The sequence below is a fragment of the Daldinia vernicosa genome (assembly GCF_022497035.1).
Source record: "Daldinia vernicosa strain CBS 139.73 unplaced genomic scaffold F5Y00scaffold_32, whole genome shotgun sequence".
NCBI classification, from domain to species: Eukaryota; Fungi; Ascomycota; class Sordariomycetes; order Xylariales; family Hypoxylaceae; genus Daldinia; species Daldinia vernicosa.
Window position 1 is genome coordinate 209,096 of NW_025953948.1, and position 24,488 is coordinate 233,583.

The window sequence follows — 24,488 nt, forward strand, 5'->3', positions numbered from 1 at the left end:
TGGTGCGTTCAGAATCGGGATTGGAAAGAGTGCACGCGCTGGTTGCCATGATGCTCAGAATTGTGTCCGGGGGTTAGAGATCGGGAACCCGTAAAATAAGATTTTTGGGGACTTTAGAGCCCAGGGCAGCCAGGGGTCGCTGCTTCGGGACCACTAAGAACGCTTACATACATTGCGGAGCACATTCTTCTTGGATCGCATTGGCTAATAGAGTTGGCAGTTGCAGTCGGGAAGAGCGATCTACTCTGGCCTAGGCCTATGTAAGGTACATACAAACGATCTAGGTTAGACACCTAGGTACTTACCTGCTTACTTACATTAAGCACAACCTTACATACCGGTACCTATATATATATACGGGCATGTATGTAATGTAATGTTACCACCTACGTAGGTGATGTATAATACCACATGTAGATACCACCTGTACGGTTTGCTCATTGAATTGAATGTTACTGCACATATCAGGTAAGCATTAAGTACCTCATATATGCACCTAGGTAACATACCTTACCTTAGGTAGGTTATGTACATATATGTGCGTTGGCCAACCTCCAATAGGTACCTAATACATCAGCTTCAAAATATAACAAAGATAAAGTATAGGTAGGTAACTAGTAGAATAATACTATGGTTTGAAACATGGATGTTTTCGTTCAAAAAAGGCATGATATCCATAAGGGCGTAAATCGCCGGAAATTTACGTAGGAAATAAAAATGTTTCTGAACGCCACAGTCTAGACAATCGTCGACTACGACCTCAGGTAAGATCCACATGTTCATACCCCCCCTATCTAAACCCGTGACCCATTAAACCGGCTTAAGGTCAACTACACCTTAATTTAGAAGTCGACATCTTTTTGGCTAGAGCTAAAGTCAATTGGTAGCCGCATCTTTTAATGGTTGCCACACAGCCACCTACCTTCTATCTAGCATACGAGTAAGTGTGATTGTATAAGATATAAGATCGTGGCTAGGTGAAAATAAAACATACAAATAGTAGAAATACAATATCGGATTAGATGACGTTACGACGAGATGCATACCCAAGTGAGCAGATCACATCTTACCCATCATGTAGTGTTCTCTATGTCTATAGAAGTGTACCTAGGTACGGCATATGGTAGTTTACAGAACTCACATATAACTCCGTTTCTTTGGGAAGCTATTCTATAAATGCTGTATGTAACTGATAGATAACGGAATGTCCTTTTCTTCGTATGGACATGAATGATAAACGTCATTAAGTACCTAGGTTGTCATATTACTAGGTAATTCGACTAAAAGAAAGAAGTAAAGGCCTGCCTGTCTGTCTGTTATCAACTCAATTCATTATAGATCATACGAAACTTACTAAGCAGATTAAAAGGTGTAATTAATCATTGCTATCTCGGCTGAAGATCAACCTTGTGGCGGAAAGCCCTAGTCCCGTAGACGATTTAACGTTAGCTCCTCCATCCGCTCCCGGTTGTAGAACCTCGATCGAGGTCAAGAGCTCTCCAGATCCGCATCGCGTCGTCTTGCTTGGCTGTCAAGAATAGACGGTGTGTGCCAACAGCCTGTTGTGTATACGGCAATTTTCTGATATATGCAAGCACCAGCAGGGACTGTCATGCAGCTGACGTCAAATTCGTCAGTGATGCATTATCTCTAGCGTCAAGCTGTACGATCCTTACGTCTACATATTTATTGTATATAGGTTATCATTACTATTCTATCCCTCATACTGTTATTAATATTCGTTAACTTGTGATATATCAATTTAGTCATTTCTACGACGTCCCACGTAGTGTCACCAAGTATGGGGGTTTAATACAAGTTAGCCGCACTAGGTCTTGTACGAAACGTCCATAATTCGAATGCCATGTGGCACGCAGACCTTCCGGAATAATAATAGCTAAGTCACCTAATCAACTAATGATAAGAATTTCTGTACAACAAGGAGTATAATAAATAGATTATTGATGACATGGTATCCTAGTCCATGCCGCTCACCACCGGTGGGTGTTATCGCGATACATTCTACTGTGCTAGTTCTTTTTGTTGATTGCGCCAACATCACCACGAGGGTTGGCCTCCACGCATTCCTTCAAATTATGGAATAAGTTGGACCGGGTAGAAGCGGTAATGCCCAATGCCAATATCGTTGGGTTAAGGCTTATTACGGATCTGAGAGCCTAGACTCTGGGATGAGGCTTTCCTGCAGCTCGTTTCTAGAACGGCCGTTTACCCCTTGAGAATTCTGTGTTGCTTTTGTAAATAAATGCCTTTGCACGAATTATAAATTATTTTAGAGCCTGATCGTGGTAGTAAGGACCATGCTTACGAAGGGTCTAGATGGACTTGCCCTGGTCAACATATACGCAACCTGCAGTCTGATGCGTCACTTCTCTGTATGTCGGTTTACGATCCAGAATCTCCAGCACCAAGTCCTACAATCGAACCATAGAAAGTTTGGCGTTTCCGAGAAAGCCGTATATGCCGTAACGCAACTGACTCGTCACACGACACACGAGAACCAGCGGGACATAGTGACATTCCCTCCGCTACTGGGAAGATATGTAAAATGACCGTTTAATGGTACCCTATGGCCTTTTCGTTACGGAATGGAGCATATACTCAAGCTGGAAAGACCTTTCTCTCGAGGCAGGGTAAGGTGATATCGGGGTAGGCTACACAGCGTACCCTCAACAACCCAACTCGCATGCTGCTGGTTCCATTTGTACCTAAGCCCCTAACCCGAGTGCATTTCGACCACTTACGACTGCCACACTGATACAAGAAGGATGCTGAGCCGAAGATGCTTTGACCGGCTACAAATCTATAAACAGTGAGTGTACTGGTAATTCGGCTCCTATGCTCCTATGCAAAATGGTTCGATTCTTGCAGCGGCAGAACCCGTGGTATTTTACTCCAGGGCCCTCCAATGAACAGGCGCGTGTCTGACTGACGTGCTATGCTTGTTATCTGTGTCCATTATTTATAGTACGTTGGGGGATAGGTATGGTTTACACATGTTACATTCGAGTTTTGATGTCTACGGTGCGAGACATGAATTTACAAGAGCGCAAAGGCTACTCCTCAGGCTGCTGCACTTAGATTTCTGTGGAGACTGTCTTGAGGTAAATACACCTAAGCAAATGTACTAGAAACTGGGACGCCCTGATAGCTGGTGGCGGTGAGATAGGTAGTTGTACTATGTAAGCTTCCTACTAGGTAGACAGTATTAGGAAGCGAACGAACTCCGTCCCACCACCACATTAGGCGTATTTCCACCGGATGCCTCATTTAAAAGGTGAATAGTTCTGAATTATGGCCTATGGATTTCTTGCCCGTTTGTTCAAATTGAGCTGGACGGGTAGCTTACCGGATGAGACGTAAACACTTGCTCTCGATTGACAAGAATGTCAGGACTCTAGATGAGACGTCCGGAACAACGGTCACTGTTAGTATGTGGTAGTCGTAAGTGCCCATAACTATATGAGGGTTCCTCCCGAAGCAATAAGGTTGTTTCCTTGCTTCTTGGTCTGCCTCGTGACAAAGAGTCGCCCAACATCAACGGCGAGGCAGGCCTTTGACCGAAGAGAATGGAAGCGTCGGCCATAGATAGGGCCTTAGCAGGAATTATGAGTCTAACAGCATCGTGGGTCCTTTGCGCCCGATTAAGTACGGAATATATGAATAGTCATTTGCATGGGCAGGAATCGCTACGAGGCCCGAGGTGATTATTAACTTTGAGCTTCGATGGTCCCTAATATATACATGTATTGAACCTTATGAATGATGTGACAGTCCCAAAGAAAATTGAAGAAGGTTGAGATATGTACCTACATATCTTGTAGTGTTCCGATTGGATCACGTCACAAAAATATGCATGGACAAAAACCACAGACAAAACACTGGCAGACTGGGTTAGCTTTTCAACCAAATCTACCAAATACATAATATAATGCATTAATTAGATAATTAGACCAGAGGGACATTGCAATGACGTATCTGGGGTTACAACGCGTGGTGCAAAGCGTAGTGCAATTGAGGCTGATCTGCTACGGCTCGTCCGTAGATGTTTGATGCAAAGTAGCGCGTTGATTGAATATGTTAAAACACGATTTATCGCGTTCACCGAGAGGTCTCCGACAGCACCAGCATGTACCTATCGATTAGCCCCTTTCCTCTAAAGGTTATAGTTTGTGGCGCAGTAGCGTACCGAAGTATTGTACCTAAGCTAACCCAAGCTTCGGTGCACACGTGCGCTGGTAAGCGCTTGTGTTAGTGCACTAACAATTTCTTAGGAAAAGCCTAAGAATCAGAGGGTCTCGGAGATTTTGTCATAACAAAAATGGTTGAAACCCGAAGTAGCTCTTAGTCGTCTTAGTCTTAATTGAGGACTCCAATTGGCAAGGACCCCTTGTACTAGTGTATACCCCCTGTACACCAGCCATCGATAGCCGTGGGATTTTGAAGGTTTCTTAGGTTTCTCAGGTTTCTTAGTGAATCGCAATGTAACTTTGCCCTGCATCTTATAGGGCGCTTCCGGGTTCACTTCCGCCTCCAACTTTTTTCGATGAGGCTGAATCAATCCGATAAATCATTACATCCTGGTTCTTCAACGTCAATTCTCCTTATCCATCTCATAACATGATCAAAATATGACCTAAGTCATCATCAATTCACTTTCGGCATAATCCATTTGCCCCTGCCTTTGCGCAGCACTTGTCAGGCTGTCATTGGGCCGCCTGTATTGGCCGAATCTCGTCCCACTGAGAGCCTCTGAGGTTGATCGGCTAACTATACGCGCGCGAGAAAGAGGGACATCCGTACCCTTCGCCTTTTCAACTCGAGAGACCCTGACCTAACACCCGCCCATCTGGGTCTCGCATAACCCCCTTCCCGCCACTGACGGCCCGAGTCTTAATTCCTTCTCAGCGGAAACTAACCTACTTCTCTTGGCTTGCGTCCGTTAGTCTCTCATCTAAGCTACCTAGGTATCGTCTCACGCTTAGAGCATAACCTTTGGAACCTGCGAGAATCTATTCACCCTTTACTGAGAGCTCCGGCTCTCATCTCTCATCTCTCATCTAATTCAATATGGCGCCCACTATGAACCCCACGTCCGGGCTCAGGGCGCGGGGGAGTCAGCTGTCCGCCGGTGCAATTGCTGGAACGGTCATCGGCTGTGCCTTCGGAGGCAGCCTGTTCCTCATAATCCTGGGCTTTCTCTACTTCCGGTACAGACGGAAGTTGAGAGAGGCGAAAGAAGCGGGGATTTTGCCAGCTGGAAGCTCTACAGTCACCCAAGTTAGGACTTTATTCCCTGGTTTCCAGGGCTTCCGGCCTAGGCAAACCCCTGTCACACAACCGAACCATCCCCTTTCTACGAAGGATGAGTTCGAGAGAATCAACCCAGGCTTCAGCGACGGCTCTGAGTTCCAACAGACACAACCTGCCGTTTATGGAGGTGGATTTGTGAGTGGTCATGAATCTTATCACCTACCTCCAAACTTCGGTCAGCCGCCTCTACCCCCGGGCATCAACCTTCCTCTGCCCCCTCAGCCGACAGCTTTTCCAACTACCAACGACCTTGGAGCCAGTCTGCCTTCTAACAATGTCGTCACGGGATACGAAGCAGCCAATTCTAGTTATTATGACCCTAGGATCTCGATGGGCTCGAATCCTGAGCAAGAAGCAATACCACCGTCTAGACAGATGACTGAGCTTTACGAGGCTCAGCTGAGAGATTCTCGAGAACATCGAAGAAGAAGCGGCTCTCTGACCAGTCGGATTTGGAATAGCATCAAGAGGAAACGTTCTACGCATTCCTCGGCTCATGGCACCGTAAGCCCCCAGTACTCGACATCTCAACAGTACTTTCCTGCTTCGCCAGTTGTTAGTCCTGTCAGTATGAAACCGGAATTCGGTTTAGGAGCTGCGGAAGGAACTAGTACTCAAGCAAACCCTCCCGCGAATCAAATTTTCGAAGAGCCTGCCGAGATTTCTGGAGAAGCGGGTATCTCGACCGCTTCTGTGGGCAGAAACTCGTTAGAAAAGGATCAGCAACACAAGAGACAGAGACAAGGAGATTCCCAGTACGACGTGTACCCTCTTCGTACTAGCTCAACAATTCGAGAAACTACAGAAAGAGATCCCGAGCTACCTTCAGCTGCCCTTAGAAGTCCGGACTCCGCCGATCGGTTACCTCACTCAACTCAGCCACAATCCGAGACCCGGCCCCAAGAACGACTTATGAGCCCGGCCATCCCGGAGCCTATGCAGCTGGATGGGACATTTGATATTCCTCCTACACCTTCTGTCTTCCGCAGCTCACACTCTCCTCCTCTTCAGCCGGAATCATTCGTGTCGCCCATGTCCATCATGCAACCCTCTAACGCTGCCGAGAAAGCTGCTTTTACTCATTACCAAATGGAGAACTCGGCGTCTCCTCCGATCTTCTCTACCTCGCCTCCTGCCATCGTCGCGGACCATGCGGTGCAAGAAAACTCTGGAAACTTTGTTAGCCCTCAAGAGGACGTCGATGTAGAGAGCTTCCTGGATATCCCTAGTGATGACGAGCCTCGTCTATCTGGTGATTCGTACGACTACAGTACCACACCGGGACAGAGCTCTACGGATCCCTCTATGGGAAGGACGCCGGATACCCGGCTTACGATATCACCATCCCCGTATCCAAACAACATAAATGAACATGTCAAGATGGAACCAGAGTCGAGCTCGTCGCCGGAGGTCTCCAAGATTCCTTCTCCCCAATCATCCGGTCATATCTGCGAAGAGTGCGGCCGGTATTTTGATCAGGTCCATAAACTTAACCACCATAAACGTTATCACGACCGCAAACACGAGTGCCCCTACGAGGGATGCGACAAGAAGTTTGGTACTAAGACACACCTTGATCGACATATCAACGATAAGCACGTCAAGTCGAAAGCCTACCACTGTACAGAACCAACATGTCCATACTTCAAAGGAAGAAAAGCCTTCCCGAGAAAAGACAATTGGAGACGACATATGGTTAAAAAACACGGGGCGATGCCTAACGATCTAGAGGCAATGGATGAGTCGATGATATGATAGTTGGCAAGCAAACACAACTCTCAACTGCTTATTAGCAATAGTATATGCATATTGCTGTACGTCCAATACTCAGACGTGTATCACAGCACTACGGTTATTTCCACGGTATCATCAGCAAAGCCTATAGGGAGTCGGTATGGCTTAGCACCGTCTAAGGGTGAACCATCCGGCTTCTTAAACATTATAAACTACGTCCCCCGGATCTATGTATACTACCTAATAGTATAAAGGTCTAAAACTTTGCAACCTACGGCCAAAAAAAATTATTAGATTTTATTTATTAACTTGGATTTCGATACGCTCGTTTGCATATATTGGGTATACATTTTTGGTAATATATTTAGGGCATATGGGTATAAGCGATGTCGGGACCTCACTTTGGGTTGGTCATTGTAACAAAGCAGGGCGCAAAGGATTCTTCTCGGCAGGTGTATATTTCATATACGGACCACGGTATGAGCTTAGCTCCCCATGAATGCGGTCATTTTGGCCGAGGGCAAAACGGTTGGAAGCTCTCGAGCAACTTGCAATGCGAATCATTTCTATGCTTGTCAGTTCCATCATTTATTGGTGTCGGTCCCGAGGTCATTCTATTTTCTGGCTTATTCTCGCCGGTCTTGGAACTGTTTGCCTAGTAGTCATGTCTAGTTGTAGTGTAAAGCTAGTAGATGGATAAGTTTAAAATCGTAATAGTACTGAAAGCATCGCGAAGATATCCAATATTAATGATAACAAATTACTAACACCTGACTATTTCAGGTCTTCTACTATGTAGGATCCAACTTGTTTTAACCCGCATTAACGCTCCTAGGAATAGTCAAAAGCATGACTTTATATTCTTTTTGATAGACATCGCCAAGCGAAGCTAAGCTTCAGACAAGAGCCCAAGCTCCAGGATGTGACGATACCTCCAGACCTCCCGGAGATTGTGGGGTTCGGACAGGGATGCCGGCGCCCTCAGAACGGTCGCAACCCTTGCCGCGAAACACGGAGAAGCTCAACCGTCTCCCAATACGGTGTCAGATGGGGGACAATTCTCCCACCAGCGCAGCCTGGAAATAGATAATTATCGTCGAAGCTGATACCTCAGCGCGATAAACGCCAATTTGGATCTTCGGCCCCCCTACTTTCTTGGCGCCCTTCTAGATTTGCTCGAAATGCGCGAGGCTATGTATATAAGTCTGGACGCGATTTGTTGTGGACCGTGATTGGGATGTTTGATCTCCGTGACCCTGGGAGGAGGAGGAGTAATTTGATGACTTACATAGGTAGTTTACTCATAAGACTGACTGCGTTCTCTCGAAATCTGCGAAACGCGAATGAAGGTTCTGTTTCTCTCTCTTTTTCTTTTACACTTCTTTCACTTCTAAGCTCTTGACGAGCCTTATTTCGATAATCATACGTATATCCCTTTCTTTCTTTCTTTCCTTAGGCCCAGATCCGCCTGTCTCTTCTTGTTTTCTCGCTACATACGTAGTTCGTTACTCGTAATATATTTCCCCTTAATCCAAGTTACATTAGGTAGGTAGTCAGGATGTTGACCATCCGCTCGTTATCGCTACTACTCGCCCTAGGGGCCCTCTCCCTCGTCGACGCGGCACCGCAGAACAGGGGCGGTAGGAATAGGAATAGCCAGGGGGCAACTAGAAGTGGAGGACAACAACAGAAACAAGCTACGGCTTTTCAGCAGGCGCAGCAGATACCGCAAGGCGTCTCGACGGCGACGGATGGAAGCACCATCTTGGATATGACGGCTAACGTAAAGTACGTTTACCTCTCTAGTTACCTATTTAGTCATATCCAATATATGCCCAGGTTTATACCTATGTATAGGTAGACACTAACCTTCTCCAGCGGCCTCCCCCTCCGCTTCAAAGTCTCTGCACCCGCCGACCAATTCACAGCCGACTCCGGCGTCGACGGCGGCGCCCAGACGGCCGGTGCAGCCGGCGACCTAGGCCTAAACGTCCTGCTACACGGCGACGGCGGGCAATCGTTTTTCGACTTCCCCAACCAAGCCGTGCAGGACGGCCTCGCGGGAGTCGCCGTCCTAGCGCCGGACCCGAACCTCTTCTGGGGCGGCGGTTCCGGCCTCGACCGCACCGACGGCGTGGCTCACGCCCAGGCCGTCGCGGACCTAGTCGCGGATATCATGCCGCAGGTCCTAGCGTTCAACTCCAGCCGCGTGAGTTTCACGGGGGTATCCGGCGGCTCGTTGCTGCTAAGCGGGTTCTTGATGCCGGGGCACATGTCGCAGTTCGCCGGCGGCGGAAAGGAGTCCCAGGTGCTCCTTAACTGCGGGGGCTTAGAACCGCAAGTCGCCGTCGCGGACGCGGATGCCGCCGCGCTGGCAGCGACGCGAGTGCATTTCCAGAGCACGCAGCAAGAACTAGCGCTTCTGCAGCCCGCGATCCCCGCAGCGATCAAAGCCTACGAGCAGATCGCCACGTCGCAAGGACTGGACGCAGCAGCCGTCGGGGCCCTGCAGACGGTGGATAACTCGCCGAACGGGGGACACTGCGAGTTTGACGAGCAGGACTTCGTGAGCGGCGTGCAGCTTATGGCCGATTCGTTCTCGGCTGTGGTGCAGGGCGGCGATGGAACGCTGGCGGGAACTAATGTTAATGTGCTGAACCCGGTTGTTGGGAACGAGGAGTTGGCCTTTTCGGGGGCTTCGTAAGAGGAGATAGATAGGATAGGATAGGGGATGAGGGATACGTATGGGCATATATTTGTTAATAGGAGAAATACATATATTAAAGACATACATGGCGTATAAAGTGTCAGTGGTGAACACGAACTCTCTACCTAGGTTAGTAGTATCCTACATGTCTACCTACATATCCATCCCTTAAACTAAACTCTACCTATCAAGGGAGTTTATTCCTTCGACATATGAGTATACGGGAGTCTCCGTTTAAATATATAATGCCTTTAATAGTTAGGTAGATATAACATCAAGTCATCACCCATACTAGTCTACCTCTTAATCCCGACCAATCTCATTAAAGAATAGTCTCATGTTTTCGTCTCGGGAGATCTTAGAACGCTTTATAACAACTAGATAATCATAAAGAAGTTCATCGATAAAAACAAGTAAATCAAGGCCAGGCCACCGCTTCTGCCGAGAGATTCTAACCGTCATGTATTTAATTCCGCTATTCCACCTGCCTGTTCATGTGGTATCCAAAGCACCAGACGCCGCTTTATTATATCCCCGGAAGATCAGGTCAGATATCGCCTCTCAAGTGAGCATCGCTGAAATCAATAACGCAAAAGAAAACCCCCCCAAAAAACAAAAAACAAAAACAAAAAACCCTTTTTGATTTCTCCTACTCCTCCTCACTCACGTCGCTTTCTTGCTGATCCTCTTCGCCTAGTTCGGCTAACAGCGCAGCCTCGAGATCCGACTCATCTAGGGCAGGTTCCTCAGCGTTAGCCGGCTGTTCTTGCTGCACATCCTCCATCTCCTCATCCTCATCCTCCTCGTCTTCTTCGTTGGTTTGCGGATGTTGATGGGCGTTGCTAGTTTGTTGCATCTGCTGGTTGATCGGGCTAGGTAGGACGAAGTGCTCAATAGGCTCATCGTCGTCTTCCTCGCCGTCAGCGTCGTCGTGCTCCCCGTCATCCACCCGGCCTTCGTCCTCATTCATCAAATCGGAGAAACGGCGAATTCCAAAGAGGTTGGGAGAGTAGTGTTGATTGACTCTCGGCGCCTCGCCGCCTGGATTCTCTATTGTAAGGCCGAGGTCGTCGTCCGAGCTCTCTTCCTCTGAATCGTCCGAGGTGCGGCGCGGCTTGCTAGTTGCTATGGGCTTCGGCGGTGATTTCTTCTCGGGCATTGCTAGAACCGGCTTGTCCTCTGCTTTGGATTTTGATGCCGGTTTCCGCGGCTTAGCCGCCGTCTTTTTCTCTTCTTTCCTTCCATTTGCAGGTTGTCTCGTCGATCCTATGGCCTTGGCGCTGCTAGCAGCACTATGGGCGTTCAAATGAGGAAACTCTTGTCGCAAGCTCTCGGGGTCATCGTTTGATGGCGTCTTTACCAAGTTCATGTTGAACATGGAATCTACCTTGTGTAAGACAAAGACCTCGCGGGCGGGGTCGAAGATCAGCACATATTGGCTGTCTTCAACACCGCGTGTTCCTTTATATTGGTAACGGCCGCCGTCATCCTGGAATGCAAGATCGTATGTAGAGGCTCCCTTCTTGGAAGAAGATGCGGGCGTCGGTTTTATTCGTGCCTGGGCGGGCGCAGTAGATGACGATAATGACGGCTTATGATTATCTATAGTAGACTATCCGTTAGGCGTTGTTTATTAGCTGGTGCGAATGAGCGGCTTACATCTCACACCGGTGAAAACCTCCTTTGGGTCCTTGCCGAGCAAGGCATCGCTCAAAACAACTGGGTATTTGCCGGCTTTTGTGGGATCGACTATCCCCGCGGCGAGGGACGCCATGGTCGCGGAAATTCTAGCGCTACCTTTTGGATATTAATGGGCGGTCGGATACAAGAAACGCCCAATTTTCATGAAAGTCGAGTGGAAGTCGGATAGTCAGCGGAACAGTAAGAGTAAATGAATTTGCTGCTTAAGTGTGTAGAAGGTATGAAGGTGTGTATTATTGATGTGTAGCGTGGAGATTGGTAGAGCAAAAGGGAACATTATAACCAACGAGGCGGGAGAGCTGAATAAATGCCTGCAGGTAGGGCGCGCTAGTTACGCCAGTTACGCCAGTGACGCCCAGTCTGAGTTACGCCAATTACGCTAATTACGCTAGGGTACGCTTATATTGTACAATACATCAAGCAAACATATATCATAACCTTGTGTAAAGCTTATCTCAGCAGTGCATCAACAATTAATTAATTTTACATTGGTAGGTACGTAATGAAGTTAAAGCTTAAAAAGACTTTTGATTCTACGGTTTAGCAAGTGCATAACTTTAAGAAGAGAAAGTTTCAATAAAAGTTTCAATAAACGAAAATTTGTGACTAATTTACATAGCTTATGTATATGCTCATATGCTCAGGTATCTACTACCTAAACTTAGCTGGCTTAGGTTGGCTTTTAAGCACATGTGCTAGCGTGCTGGCGTGTTAGCGCATTAGCGTATCAGGTGGATCAATTGAAGTATGGCGTTGCCCCAGGGCCCCAGATCTGCGGGCTGGCAAAGCTGCAAAGCTGCAAAGTAAACATACAACCTTTCTTCGTACTCACCACTATCTAAAATCCACGTCGACTTCAATTCTACACTTATACAAGCCAGCACTTATAAATATAAAATCTCTGGCGTCAGCGATTAAACCCTTTCACATCGAGCAAAATGCTCGGGTGGGCACTCAAAAGAGGGTTCCAAGGCGCCACCGGGGCAAAGGACGCGTCCGGTGGTAATGGTAAGACGCCTTGTAATTACTATATTGTTGACACCTGCTAACTTCTTATAGAAGATACAACACAATTCGAGGCTCCAGATACGCCCGCCCCTGTCTTTGCTGCTCGAGCATTCCGGAATGCCCTATTTGGAACATCTCGCTCCGAAACAACTAACAGCAAAAATACGAAAAACAAAAATGCCAATTCAACACCCAATGACATAACTTCCCCGACCAAGCAGTCCCCAAGCAAGCAACCGGCGGGTATCCTTTTAACTCCGGGTACTGGAACTGCACGTCGGAAACGTGTCTCATTCAATCATGATGTCAAAGCTGGCAGTGGTGGTGGTGGTCCCGATGCCAGTCCCCTTGCCTCAGCGCGTCTACGAAGGAGATCAACATTACAGCAGGCATTAGAGAATTCTCGCTCGGCAAGATCCAAAAATTCCATCGAGAGGGAACAAGAAGAGCTCCCTTCGAAGCCACTTGACGATGAGTCCGAAGAAGAATGGGAAGACGATATTTGCGACCGCGATATAACAGTGGATCTTAATGAGCCACACTCAGAGTCAGGCAAATATTGGAAGGCGGAGTTTAACAGATACCGCGACGAGGCAATGGCTGATATCGAGCGTATGGTGAAGTTTAAAGCCCTAGCCAAGTCCTACGCCAAGCAGAAGGATGCCGAGGCACTCGAGCTGGCTCAAAAGCTAAAGGATGAGCAACTAAAGGTAGCTGAGATGGAGGAGAAGATTGCTGCTATGTCTTCCCAGACCACAGATAAGAGGAGACGTGGCGGTGATCGTGAGGACGCCACTCTAGTGAAGGATTTAGAGAAGCAGACTGCCCTTGCTACACACTATCGTGATCAAGTGGAAGAACTCGAAGCTCTCATCCAGGAGCACAAAGGCGAATCCAGTTCTAGCCAGTCCGACCGCCGGCGTATCGACACATCACCTAGGACTGAAAAGACACTTCTTGAGGTCAACCGGGAACTAAGACGAGCGCGAGCCGAGTTAAAGCAGATAGACAAGCTTCGAAAAGAAGTCAGCAAGCTCAAGTCAGATCTAAGCGCAGCAGAGGAACGAGCGACGAAACTACAAGATGAACGTACCGGTAGAGGATCTACCGATTCTTTGCAAGTAAAGAAGTTAGAGCATAAGCTACAGGTAGCTAAAGAAGAGTCACAACAAAAGGATCGTGAGATTCGGCAGCTACGGAATGACTACGAATCCCTAAAGAACAACGCCAAATCTCGGACTGCCGAAGCTATGCAGGTGTTGCAAGCGAAAAACGACAAGATTGCCGAGCTAGAGAATACTATCAAGACAATCGAGGTAGCGAATCCCTCGATTAGGGCGACCCGAGCTCTGAAATTGGGTATCGAGTCACTCAATAAACCCTCCAAATATGAGAGTGACATCCCTGTACGCAACCTCAAACGTTCAGCCTCGGTTGAGGATGTCACTCTTGATATGACTCAAAGATCTCTACTTGGACACAAGGATGAGTTTGATGATACGCCCAAGCCGATCAAACGCAACACTTTCCTCCCGTCTGACTGGTCGAGCGGTTTTAAGGACATTAAGAACCAACCGAGGAAGGATAAGAAGGATACGATAGAAATCAACAAGCGTGAGAAGGACCCAGTTATGAATGACTTGGATATTACCCCGCCTCGTTCCATTACGAAACCCAAAGCTTCACTATCGACATTCGACTCCGGTAGGGCCATGTCCAACATTCTCTCAAACAGAATGAACCAGTCGACAACGAGGGATACGACGACTTCGAGAGAGCGACTCGATCAAAAGCTTGCTGAGGCACGTGCTAGTCGTGCAGCCCGCGCGGACCGTGCGGATCGTGCGGATCGTGTAGATCGTGTGGATCGCGATGTTGAGACGCACGGCTCTTTGGAGAGGCTAACACCACGCCGTTCAAGACCCAAGTCCTATAACGGTCGTTCCTTTTCATCGGGCAGCGAAGGACTTGGTTATGATCTCGTCCAGGACAAGTTCGCCCGTCTCGGAGGTCCCGAGACCGAGCATACTACAGGGAATACTTCTAGATGTACCCTACCCGCCGACCGACAAGCTGCGGCTCGAGCTCGCTTGGAGCAAAAGAAGCTCGAAAGACAGCGGAACGGTGGTGGTCGCGACAAGGAGAACATCAAACCATGAGGGTAAATCTCATATGATATGACACTGGACGAAGACTGGAATGACGGGTAGAAGCATATGGCACGGTTGGGGACAAAACTTGGGGGTATGATATGGCATTGCATTGCAGGAGTTGGGTATTTTTGGTATTTCTTTTGGCGTTCTACCTCTACCTTGTATTGGTATAGGTACGGGATTGTTCAAGTTTAGGTCAAGGAGTTAAGTTAGGGTGGAGATACCAGCCGAGAGATAAGGCTTTTGTAAGATTAAAAGATTGCCATGAACTTCAATGCTAATGGGGGAATGGATTAAGATATTCTTTTTCCTCGTTACTCCCTTACTACTTCCTAATACTGTCCTAAGTGATGAGTAAATCTCTCTTCTAATAATGCCATTATGGATTCGACCTTGAGCAATGAGTCACAGGAGGTCCTCGAAAATGAAATCGCAGACTTAGAACTTCGCCTTCAAAGAGCTAAACATCGACTAGCGAAATCAAATACCGCGAATATCGACAAACCATCTCTTTCCTACCCGTCATCACAATCCCCGCACCACTACCTCCTCCTACTCTCAGACTCAGCCCTCCCGCTAGGCTCCTTCGCCTTCAGCTCCGGACTAGAATCATACCTAGCGCACACGCGGCGCGGACCCCGCCCCGGCGGCCCCTCCTCATTCTCCACCTCCACCTCCGCGTCCACCTCCACCTCTCCCTTCTCGTCTTTCCTCCCGCTATCCGTATCCTCCTACGCCAGCACCACTCTCCCCTTCGCACTCGCCGCCCACCGCGACCCGACGCCAGATACAATCATCGGCTTAGACGACGCCCTAGACGCGGCCATCGTGTGCGCCGTCGGCCGCCGCGCTTCCGTCCAGCAGGGCCGCGCGCTAATGGCCATTTGGGAGAAGAGCATTGCGGCGGCGGCGGATCCGGATCCGCGCGGGACGCTGGCGCCGTACGCGGAGGCGCTGCGTGCCGGTAGCGGTAACGGTAGCAGTCACGATAAGGAACTACCGCCTCCTCCCGCGTCGGCGCACCTGGCGCCGCTGTTCGGCGCCGTGGCTAGCTTGTGCGGGCTCAGCCTGCGGCAGACGGCGTACGTGTTCATGCTAAGCCACGTCAAGGCGCTCGTCTCGGCGGCCGTGCGAGCGGGGCTGTTCGGGCCGTACCAGGCGCAGCGGATTCTGGCGGGGGGCGAGGTGCAGTGTCTGCTGGCGGAGGTGATTGCGCGGGAGTGGGATACGGGGGTTGAGGAGGCGGGGCAGAGGGTGCCGGTGATGGATTTTTGGATCGGGCGGCATGAGTTGTTGTATTCTAGGATATTCAATAGCTGAATGAATGAGTGGGTGGGTGTTTAAGCAACGGGAATACCTAAAGGATGTGGCTACGGTTTTGAGGATGCGGGTGCGGGTGCGGGATTACGACAATTTGAGGGCGCTTTGGGCGCTGGTATCTATGATTACTAGGTATGGAATGGTAGTGTATGGTATTATATACAATTTGGCATGTGTCTGCTTGCTTGCTTCTACGAGGCAATGTGATCTATCCGTACGAATCCTTATTCGTCGTCTTCGCTATCGCTTCCGTACGCTACTAACGGCCCTGACGATGTTGCCGCCTTGGGTTTTGGAGCTGTAGAGACTTTCGCCGTCTTCAGTGCTGCCAATGTGCTGTTTGAGAATATTCCCCCTTCCTGCTCTGCGGGCTGTTGTCGATCCCCAATTATTGCCTCAATGCCACCACCGGCCTCGCCATTTTCTAACATCAATCGTTGCTCTTGCTCAAGTTCGTAGCCTTGTCTACCCGCTGGATTGACCGCCTGCGCGCCACGGGCAAAGTACACGTCATCAGGTGCCTCGTATCCTTCTAGGCCAAAGCTACTCTCGATCTTTCGCCGTTTCCTAGCCTCGGGGTCTCGACCTTCGATCTCGGCCACGAACTCTTCCGGCAGCGCCCTTCGAATAGCTTCGGCGGCCTGTTCTTCGATGCGTCTCGCCTCTCTTGCCTGCGCCATGGGATTTGGGTCCGCTGTGGCCCACCGCACGTTTAAAATCTCCTCGTGGTCTAGAGACTGATGTGCCATCGCCTCCTTCGCAAATTGAGCGTTGGCCTCGTTGGTATATGTAATAAAAGCCACGCCGCGGGTGTTCAGCACGCGTATACGCTCGACCTGACCCCATTCGGCGAAATGGCGAGCAACAATTTCCTCGATATCGTCAGTAACGTGTATCCTTCCGACGTAGATGGTGCGGTTTTGACGCATAAAGCTACCCACGCCACCCATGTCATCGCGGTAATCGGAATGCTTGTCGCGGCCGAAACAGTCGACGTTGGGATTGAATAGGTCGTGGATGCCCGGAAGTCGGTGTAGATACTCGCAATCTTGGCCTTTGGGACAGATGCCACGCGCGAAGAAAAGACAGAAGTAAGAGCCTGGCACCTTATCGGCGCGTGTATAGCCGCTGTCCTTGGCGATGTTGCAGCGGCCTTTAGCGTGGGTCTTGGAGAGGTATTTATCCTCGCGGTCACCACCCGACCACTTGTTGTACCATATGTTGAAGATAGTACCGGTTTGGGGGGGAGGTTCGGAGGTTATGAAGGAAGAGTCGACTTGCGGTCGCGCAGGACGTTTCTTGCGAATAATCTTTTTGACTTTTTTGGGTGCCGCTACGGCTACCTCCGTAGATGGCGTCTGATCGGGTTCCCTTTCTTCTGACATGATGGACAGTGTTGGTTGATGGAGGTTTGGAGGTCAGGCTGAAAATGATTCGAGTTATGATGCGAGGCTGTATGTACTTGGTAGATTAACTGGAAATGTTTTCTTGAAAGGTTTAGGTAGTATTCGTTAGTCGCATTTCGGATAATGGGCCAAAATCAATTATTCGTTAAAAGAGATTACCTAACCTTAGCTGCTATGTACCTAACTAAGGCTTAGCTTAGCTTGATTTTCCCCGATTTCCCCAGATTACTCCAATAATGTAAGTCTTATCGATTACTCGGCTGTTCCTCTTGGCTCATGTCAGGTCTTGCAGCTAACCCTCAGATAGAAGCCGCTCTGTTGTCCCTGGCTTGATCCTACCTAATGTATCCAATGGATGCTCGTAACAGCTGCGCGGACCCCGCTAGACGAGGCGCGTACCTCGGTTTATCAACGTGAAGCTAGTCTTTATCATGCCATCACCTCGGAAGAGGGAGCTTTTCTCCAACTTCAATTCAGATATTTAAATTCATAAGCTCAACTGTTTTTCGGCCCACTTAGATATTTAAAGATATCAAATTATTAGAACACCCAATCATTAATTGTATAACATATAACCCGATTATTCTACAATCTACCTCCACAACATGTCTGCCAGAATTCCGGATATTGTAAGAGAAGCTAACCACGTATACTCAATACAATGCTCGAGCTTACAAAAGCTCATAGGTAAAACATCGCGTTAGCGAAAAGGCGAAGAATACATTAGATATTGTCGCCAAGTTTGTTGAGGAAGAGTGCATACCGTGAGTCGTAAAACTCGCCCGTGTTTGAAGCATCGCTGATAATTAACCCAATTAGAGCGGACCCAGTCGTAGATGCTCAGATCGGCGAGGGTTCTGCACGATGGGAAAGCCACCCTCCTATTATCGAAGAGCTAAAGGCGAAAGCGAAGAAGTTGGGGCTGTGGAACATGTTTTTACCCAAGGGCCACTATAAAGAATCACCAGGCTACACGAATCTGGAATATGGCCTGATGGCCGAGTGGCTGGGAAGGTCGAAGATAGCCTCCGAGGCTACTAACTGCTCAGCGCCAGACACGGGAAATATGGAGGTCTTGGCTAAGTACGGCAACGATGCTCAGAAGGCCCAGTGGTTAAAGCCATTGATGGAGGGCGAGATCAGGTCAGCTTTTCTTATGACCGAGCCAGATGTCGCTTCATCGGATGCGACAAATATCCAGCTTAGCATAAAGAAAGAAGGGAATGAATATGTCCTGAATGGTTCTGTACGGCTATTCTCTGTTTCTGTGATATACGTCATACTAACGAATTCCTAGAAATGGTGGTCAAGTGGCGCTGGTGATCCCCGGTGTAAGATCTACATCGTGATGGGCAAGTCGGACCCCAACAACAAGGACCCCTACAAGCAACAGTCGGTCATACTCGTCCCGGCTAACACAAAGGGTATAACTATTCACCGCATGCTTAATGTCTACGGATATGATGATGCCCCTCACGGACATGGACATATCTCTTTCCACAATGTGCGGGTCCCGGTGAGCAACCTAGTCCTCGGTGAGGGTCGAGGCTTCGAGATCATCCAGGGTCGTTTAGGACCAGGCCGTATTCACCACGCAATGCGCAGTATCGGCGCCGCCGAGCACGCGCTTGAGTGGATGTTAATGAGAATCAACGACCCTAAGAAGACCCCGTTCGGAAAGCAGTTGAGGGAGCATGGAGTTATCCTGGAATGGGTTGCCAAGTCGCGAATAGAAATTGATGCGGCACGATTGATCGTCCTTAACGCCGCCGTGAAGATGGACGACCTAGGCCCGAAGGCGACGTTGAAGGAGATCGCCCAAGCAAAGGTGCTCGTCCCGCAGACCGCATTGACAGTTATCGACCGCGCCGTCCAGGCATTCGGCGGAGCGGGCGTCAGCCAGGACACGCCTCTTGCGAATAGCTGGGCGCTTATCCGAACCTTGCGGCTGGCTGATGGGCCAGATGAGGTTCACCTGCAACAGATGGGCCGGAATGAGAATAAGAGGGGCAAGGAAGTCTCGCAGAAACTACTCTGGCAGAAGGAGAAGACAGAACAGCTGTTGAAGCAGAACAATCTAAAGCGGTTTCAACCCGGATCTAACATCAAACCGAGGTTATAAGATAATCGCAGGCGCGACTTAATTAGAATGCTACTGGTCGTATTTAGGCATCTAGAATTGCATTATCGGTTGAGATGTCAAAACGCTGGGTAACGTAAATGTTAAGCCTACCGCCAAAGAAAACTTATATGTATATTATAACTACCTACCTGAGTTAGTCGTTTTATAAGAAGCTTACTATACCGCATACCTCGTATATATTTAGTTTTTCATTAATACTGCTATGACCTTTTGCTGTGCTATAAACTTGTGAATCAAAACAGACAATGTTCCGTAAAAAGAAAATGAATGATACTACGTGAGAGTGGCAGAGTGGTTAGTTAGTATAGATAGATCGGACAACTGTTCCGTCCGACCATTTGATTAAGAATTAATACAATGAGCCAATAATAGGTTCCCGGTTCTCCTTAATTGACTGTTCCAATACGGAAGTCGCCTTCAAAAGTTTTGTCTATACCAAGCAAGCGCCTGCCAGCTTTGGTCACACCTGTCAGGAGGCCTGACCCACCTGGGACCTTAAAATGATCAAGTATATTAAACCATATGCTTTTTTCTAAAAGCGATAAAACGACCGAATATACGAAGATTATGATGCTTTTGAAAATAAAGTAAATCTGAAAGCTCAAATCTATTACGACATAAATTTCAATGTGATAGCTTTAATATTAAAGGTATAACAAGTAGGTTAAAACGTAATATATTTGGAGGTACATTTCCTATTATGGCTGACAGTTGTTGCTAAGCTCCGCCCAGTTGACAGGGGCTGACCTATGGACAAAACTTTTGAAGGCGACTTCCGTAGTAAATTGAGAGGTGTGCTACAGTTAGCTCGAGCTTACGCAGTTTGGTACTTGCTTTTGCGCTTATGGCTTGACGTTGTGGTGGGATTACATAATATTAGCTATACTGAGAATTACTGGGCCTTGCCCATTAATACTGATCAGACTTTACTCAATCAACATTATTTACACCCCTCAACGTCTTTTATCAAACGATTTCTTCACCGAAATCTGATTAGTCAAATGGTTTTTTATTTATTTAAACTTAAAATGTTACTTGTGTGTATGCTATAAGGCAAGACTTCTTCTTATAAACCCTGACCCAGTGGTTCAAGGGTCTTCTAATGAACGTGAAGATGGGGGATAACCCGTACCGTACAACGCTCTGTCCATGCGTAGGCCCTTGTCAGGGGAGATTAGACGCGTTTATCGTAGCTAGGGGACCCCGAAGACACTGGCATTAAAGCGGTCTGACAGCTCTACAACACTTATCCCCCGGAACGTTTCAACACTCATCGTCCAATAATTCCCATTTGCCCAATGACCTCAAAACTAACTTGCTGAGCAAGCTATCTATCTGGACTCGACTTACAATAATCACTAACAGTCGCAGTGGTGAGATCGGAAGCCCTCAATCGATGGCGACTGGAAACCAGCCTCGGCGAATGACAATCCGAAAGCAAATTGAGCAGAAAACGAATGATATACGGGAGGGCGCGTCCTGGAACAAGCTTCCAAGAATCGCAATTTATGATAAGGAATATATCGCTAACGTATGGCTTCAAACGGCTGCCAGCTCCAGTATCTTGGAGCATGGAGACTACCTAATTCCTATTGAGACGGAAGTTAAAGACGGTGTCCGTCGAGAAAAGAAAGGCATCAAGATATGGCTCTGTCATCACTGCGATAAGTTAGGTCGAATCAAGATCTTCAACGGTACTTCCACGAATGGCCCAAAGGCCCATCTGGAAACCAAGGGAGAAAGTGGCCACGACTTGGTCGTGGGAAGGCGTGGAGATAACTCAATCATTCCGAGTCCCCGGGAAAGTCCTGATGATGATGAATTTATATATGATCTAGAACCACAAGAGCAAGCTGAGAAGGGCAAGCGTATCTTGCTTAGACTGATCGTAAAGCATGATATTCCACTCGACACTTTGACGCAAGAAGCTTTCAAGACGTTAACTTGCTGTATTGCAGGGGAACGGGCTGGGAGGTTATTTCCGGACTCGATCTCTACTGCTCAATCTTGGGTACGTGACGCTTTCGAATCAGGTCGCGCTATTATTAAACAGCAGCTTCGAGAGGAAGCCCGGTCAAAGATTCACCTCTCTTTCCATACCTGGCTATCTCAGAAGAACAAAAGTGTTCTCGCCGTCGCGGCACACTTTGTCGACCAGAACTGGAAACCAAGGGCAAGACTCATTGGACTAAAGAAAATTAATGGAGCTTACACCCCTGAAAACATAGCTCCCGGCCTCATAAGCGTGATCGAGGAGTATGGGATCCATGATCAGCTAGGCTTTTATGTCGCCAATCATCATACCAGTTAGTGAAAGCATCTAATTATTTCATTTCATTTTATTTTATTTTTTATCATAGCTAATCTTCCCTGATAGGAAATGACCGCGTCTTATGTCTGCTACTCCAGCATTACGACTCAGATCTTACCAAACATGATGCAATGAAGCTCGTTGACCAAGTTCATGTACGGAGCTGTGATCACCTCATCAATACCGCCGCGACAAATTTCGTATACGAAATCAAAGACAACGAAAAGGATCGATCTATTGCTATTCCTAGCGTTAGAAATAGCTATAGGACGAACTATTTTATTCGGGAAACTCCGGAGCGACGAAATGACTTCTTTGAATTTGCGGAGGAGGTATATGCCATAGAAATACTTGGTAGAGACTTTCATAGGGTATTGCGCGAATTTGTCAACGAAGATGATAAAGTATTTGACGTATTTACATTGACCAATAGCTCCGACATGGGAGGCGGCGATTTGCCCAACTTATATTCGAGAGGTGTATGGGATATTGGTGAAGGGAAGTTAGGAGTGCGCAACTCCAAATTAGCTAAAGTTGAAGGGGACACATGCTGGAACGGTGTACTCAGAGGGGCTCAGAGTACTCTGATCCTTAGAGAGTCCATCGTCCGCTTTACTAACAAATATCAGCCAGAAATGAGTGAGAGGATCTCGCCATGCGATTGGGTGTGCCTATCACATGTTAAATATATGCTAAGTGTATTTGACCACTACATGATTCAATATTCGGACAATGTGGTGGACCTGCCAATGGTGATGGCTCTGGTATACGAGCTTAAACAACTTTTCGGCGAATTTTCTTGGAGGTTCCACCATTGGAACCCTCCTGTTGATTTAGAAGTTGGTACCCAGTTCATTAACCCCTTTGATCTCAGCTAATTGAATATTGACAGACTGAACCTGGGGATTACTATTTTACCCCTACCTCCCCTCCTACCTCTCCTGCTACCTCTCCTGCTACCTCCCAATCATCTCTTCGTACCCCAATTCAACGTGGTATGAAACGGAAGAAATCAGCCGATGAACCACACGAAGAAGTCGCAATCGATCTTGACACGCAACAAAGAAAGAAAACACGTACAGAGATGAATACCAATCTCCCGGAGCAGTATAGAGACAACATTCACGAAGCTTGCGAACGTGTAAATGACGTTCTTGATGAATATTGGGATATGTCCATGAGAATGCCGGTGTACTGGGCTGCTATTGTCCTAGACCCCGGCAAACGCCTCGAGAGAGTTCGAACACTCAACCCCAAGTTAGCCGAGGATGTCAAAGGAAAGATCATAGCCTACTGGAGAAGCCATTACGTTGATCCTACAACGCTTACTGATACGAGCTCTGAAGCGGCAGCGAAATCCCCGCAGCCACATGGCTCGAGAGCGTTTGCCTGGCTGTCACGGTTTGATAGAACTAAAAGTTTTGGCTCGGGTGCGGAGGGCGACGGGCTGTCACGGTATGATAATTTCGATTCGGACATGGAAGACGAAGACGAGTTCGAACGCTACCTGAGCATGGAAAAGACTGGATTCAAGCGCGGCCAAGAGCCCCTTTTATGGTGGAGGGACCACCAAACCGAATTTCCACGCCTGCATCAATTTGCCTTTGACATTCTTTCGGTTCCAGGTACGTCTATAAAGTGCAAGCGCATCCTAAAACAATCGGGACCGACAATGTGTGAGTTTCAACAGGCAATATGTGAGCCTCAAGAGATAAGGTCCAATATACGGGAGATGACCCAGTGTCTAAAATATTGGTTAGAAGAGGTAGAGACATGAGGATGGTTTATAGATGAATGAGTTCGTTTTATCAAATAGTTCAACCCATTCCTAGATGGATTTCGAGCACTGTTTGGCTTGACCTGACTTGACTTGACTTGAGTACCTAGGCACTTGTTAAGGGAGTCACGTGCCACAGCAAAGAAGACTTGTAGCCATACTTTTGGTTCAGAATATTATTTTCTACTACTAAGGTACCTGACTCTGTATCATCAAGAACTTGTAGTAGTAAAGGAAGAGATTAAGACTTCTCAAGTCATCTAAGCTATGTACGTACTAGCGATGACAACTTATCTCAATGTCTATCAATTGCCCGTCGATAGAGAAAAAAAAAAAAAGAAACGTCCTCGTTGCGTCATCAATCAATACACAGCTATGGTTTATTACTTTGTCCACCCATTCCGATTTCCCGTGTCAGTGTCCTTCGGATTCTCTCTTCTTCTTGTGGTGTGGGAGGCCTTCCATACCATTGGAATGTGAGCGGGGGTTGTTCGAGCCTACGATCTCTCTGCCGTTGACATCCAGAGGATACTCCAGAGTATTTATGCGCAGAAATCTGATTCTAACCGTGTTGATCGGAACCTGTTGTCAAACACTAACTGGCAATCAAGCCGTGGCTTCTTCACCGGAGGCCAACCACTTGATCCTGACCCAAGAGGTTTGCAAGTCATACGTCGCTTGCAGTCCCTAAAAATCATGTTAGTAAGGTAGCTTGAATATAGGCTTGCGGATATGCTCTAAAGTAAACACGTACTCTGATAAGCTCTGTAAATTCGTCGAAAGACTCGAGAAGCTGTTCTAGGCAGAGCACCCATTGGAGACAAACCAAAACTCGGTATCTACGCCCTCTATGAGGCAGAGGGTCTCTATATCAGACGCCTCGTTCTTCTTTTTAGC

The 24,488-nt window shown here is 47.9% G+C and overlaps 7 protein-coding genes across 7 annotated transcripts; 5 read left to right on the plus strand and 2 right to left on the minus strand.

Moving 5' to 3' along the window:
- The first annotated feature begins 4,490 nt into the window (after positions 1-4,490).
- On the plus strand, positions 4,491-7,834 carry F5Y00DRAFT_240755 (uncharacterized protein). Its single transcript, XM_048008287.1, has one exon. The coding sequence runs from the start codon at positions 5,089-5,091 to the stop codon at positions 7,084-7,086; it is 1,998 nt and encodes a 665-aa protein (XP_047863582.1). The 5' UTR covers positions 4,491-5,088; the 3' UTR covers positions 7,087-7,834.
- A 718-nt stretch (positions 7,835-8,552) lies between these two features.
- Positions 8,553-9,769, plus strand: F5Y00DRAFT_271002 (uncharacterized protein; the record flags this gene model as incomplete). Its single annotated transcript, XM_048012709.1, has 2 exons — positions 8,553-8,853; positions 8,944-9,769. Exons 1-2 carry the CDS (start codon positions 8,624-8,626, stop codon positions 9,767-9,769), a joined length of 1,056 nt encoding a protein of 351 aa, XP_047863583.1. The 5' UTR covers positions 8,553-8,623.
- A 51-nt stretch (positions 9,770-9,820) lies between these two features.
- Positions 9,821-11,721, minus strand: F5Y00DRAFT_240756 (RNA polymerase II transcription elongation factor-domain-containing protein). Its single transcript, XM_048008288.1, has 2 exons — positions 11,432-11,721; positions 9,821-11,374 (listed from the first exon to the last, which is right to left on the minus strand). The coding sequence occupies exons 1-2, from the start codon at positions 11,544-11,546 to the stop codon at positions 10,422-10,424; spliced, it is 1,068 nt and encodes a 355-aa protein (XP_047863584.1). The 5' UTR covers positions 11,547-11,721; the 3' UTR covers positions 9,821-10,421.
- Positions 11,722-12,269: 548 nt separating this feature from the next.
- Positions 12,270-14,898, plus strand: F5Y00DRAFT_240758 (spindle pole body formation-associated protein-domain-containing protein). Its single transcript, XM_048008289.1, has 2 exons — positions 12,270-12,481; positions 12,533-14,898. The coding sequence occupies exons 1-2, from the start codon at positions 12,412-12,414 to the stop codon at positions 14,638-14,640; spliced, it is 2,178 nt and encodes a 725-aa protein (XP_047863585.1). The 5' UTR covers positions 12,270-12,411; the 3' UTR covers positions 14,641-14,898.
- Positions 14,899-14,941: 43 nt separating this feature from the next.
- Positions 14,942-15,954, plus strand: F5Y00DRAFT_271004 (uncharacterized protein; the record flags this gene model as incomplete). The annotated part of the gene is made up of 1 exon (XM_048012710.1): positions 14,942-15,954. Exon 1 carries the CDS (start codon positions 15,016-15,018, stop codon positions 15,952-15,954), a length of 939 nt encoding a protein of 312 aa, XP_047863586.1. The 5' UTR covers positions 14,942-15,015.
- A 69-nt stretch (positions 15,955-16,023) lies between these two features.
- On the minus strand, positions 16,024-17,434 carry F5Y00DRAFT_240759 (uncharacterized protein). Its single transcript, XM_048008290.1, has one exon. It carries the CDS (start codon positions 17,337-17,339, stop codon positions 16,179-16,181), a length of 1,161 nt encoding a protein of 386 aa, XP_047863587.1. The 5' UTR covers positions 17,340-17,434; the 3' UTR covers positions 16,024-16,178.
- A 260-nt stretch (positions 17,435-17,694) lies between these two features.
- On the plus strand, positions 17,695-19,671 carry F5Y00DRAFT_240761 (acyl-CoA dehydrogenase NM domain-like protein). The gene is made up of 4 exons (XM_048008291.1): positions 17,695-17,989; positions 18,048-18,124; positions 18,180-18,606; positions 18,658-19,671. Exons 1-4 carry the CDS (start codon positions 17,966-17,968, stop codon positions 19,480-19,482), a joined length of 1,353 nt encoding a protein of 450 aa, XP_047863588.1. The 5' UTR covers positions 17,695-17,965; the 3' UTR covers positions 19,483-19,671.
- Positions 19,672-24,488: the final 4,817 nt, after the last annotated feature.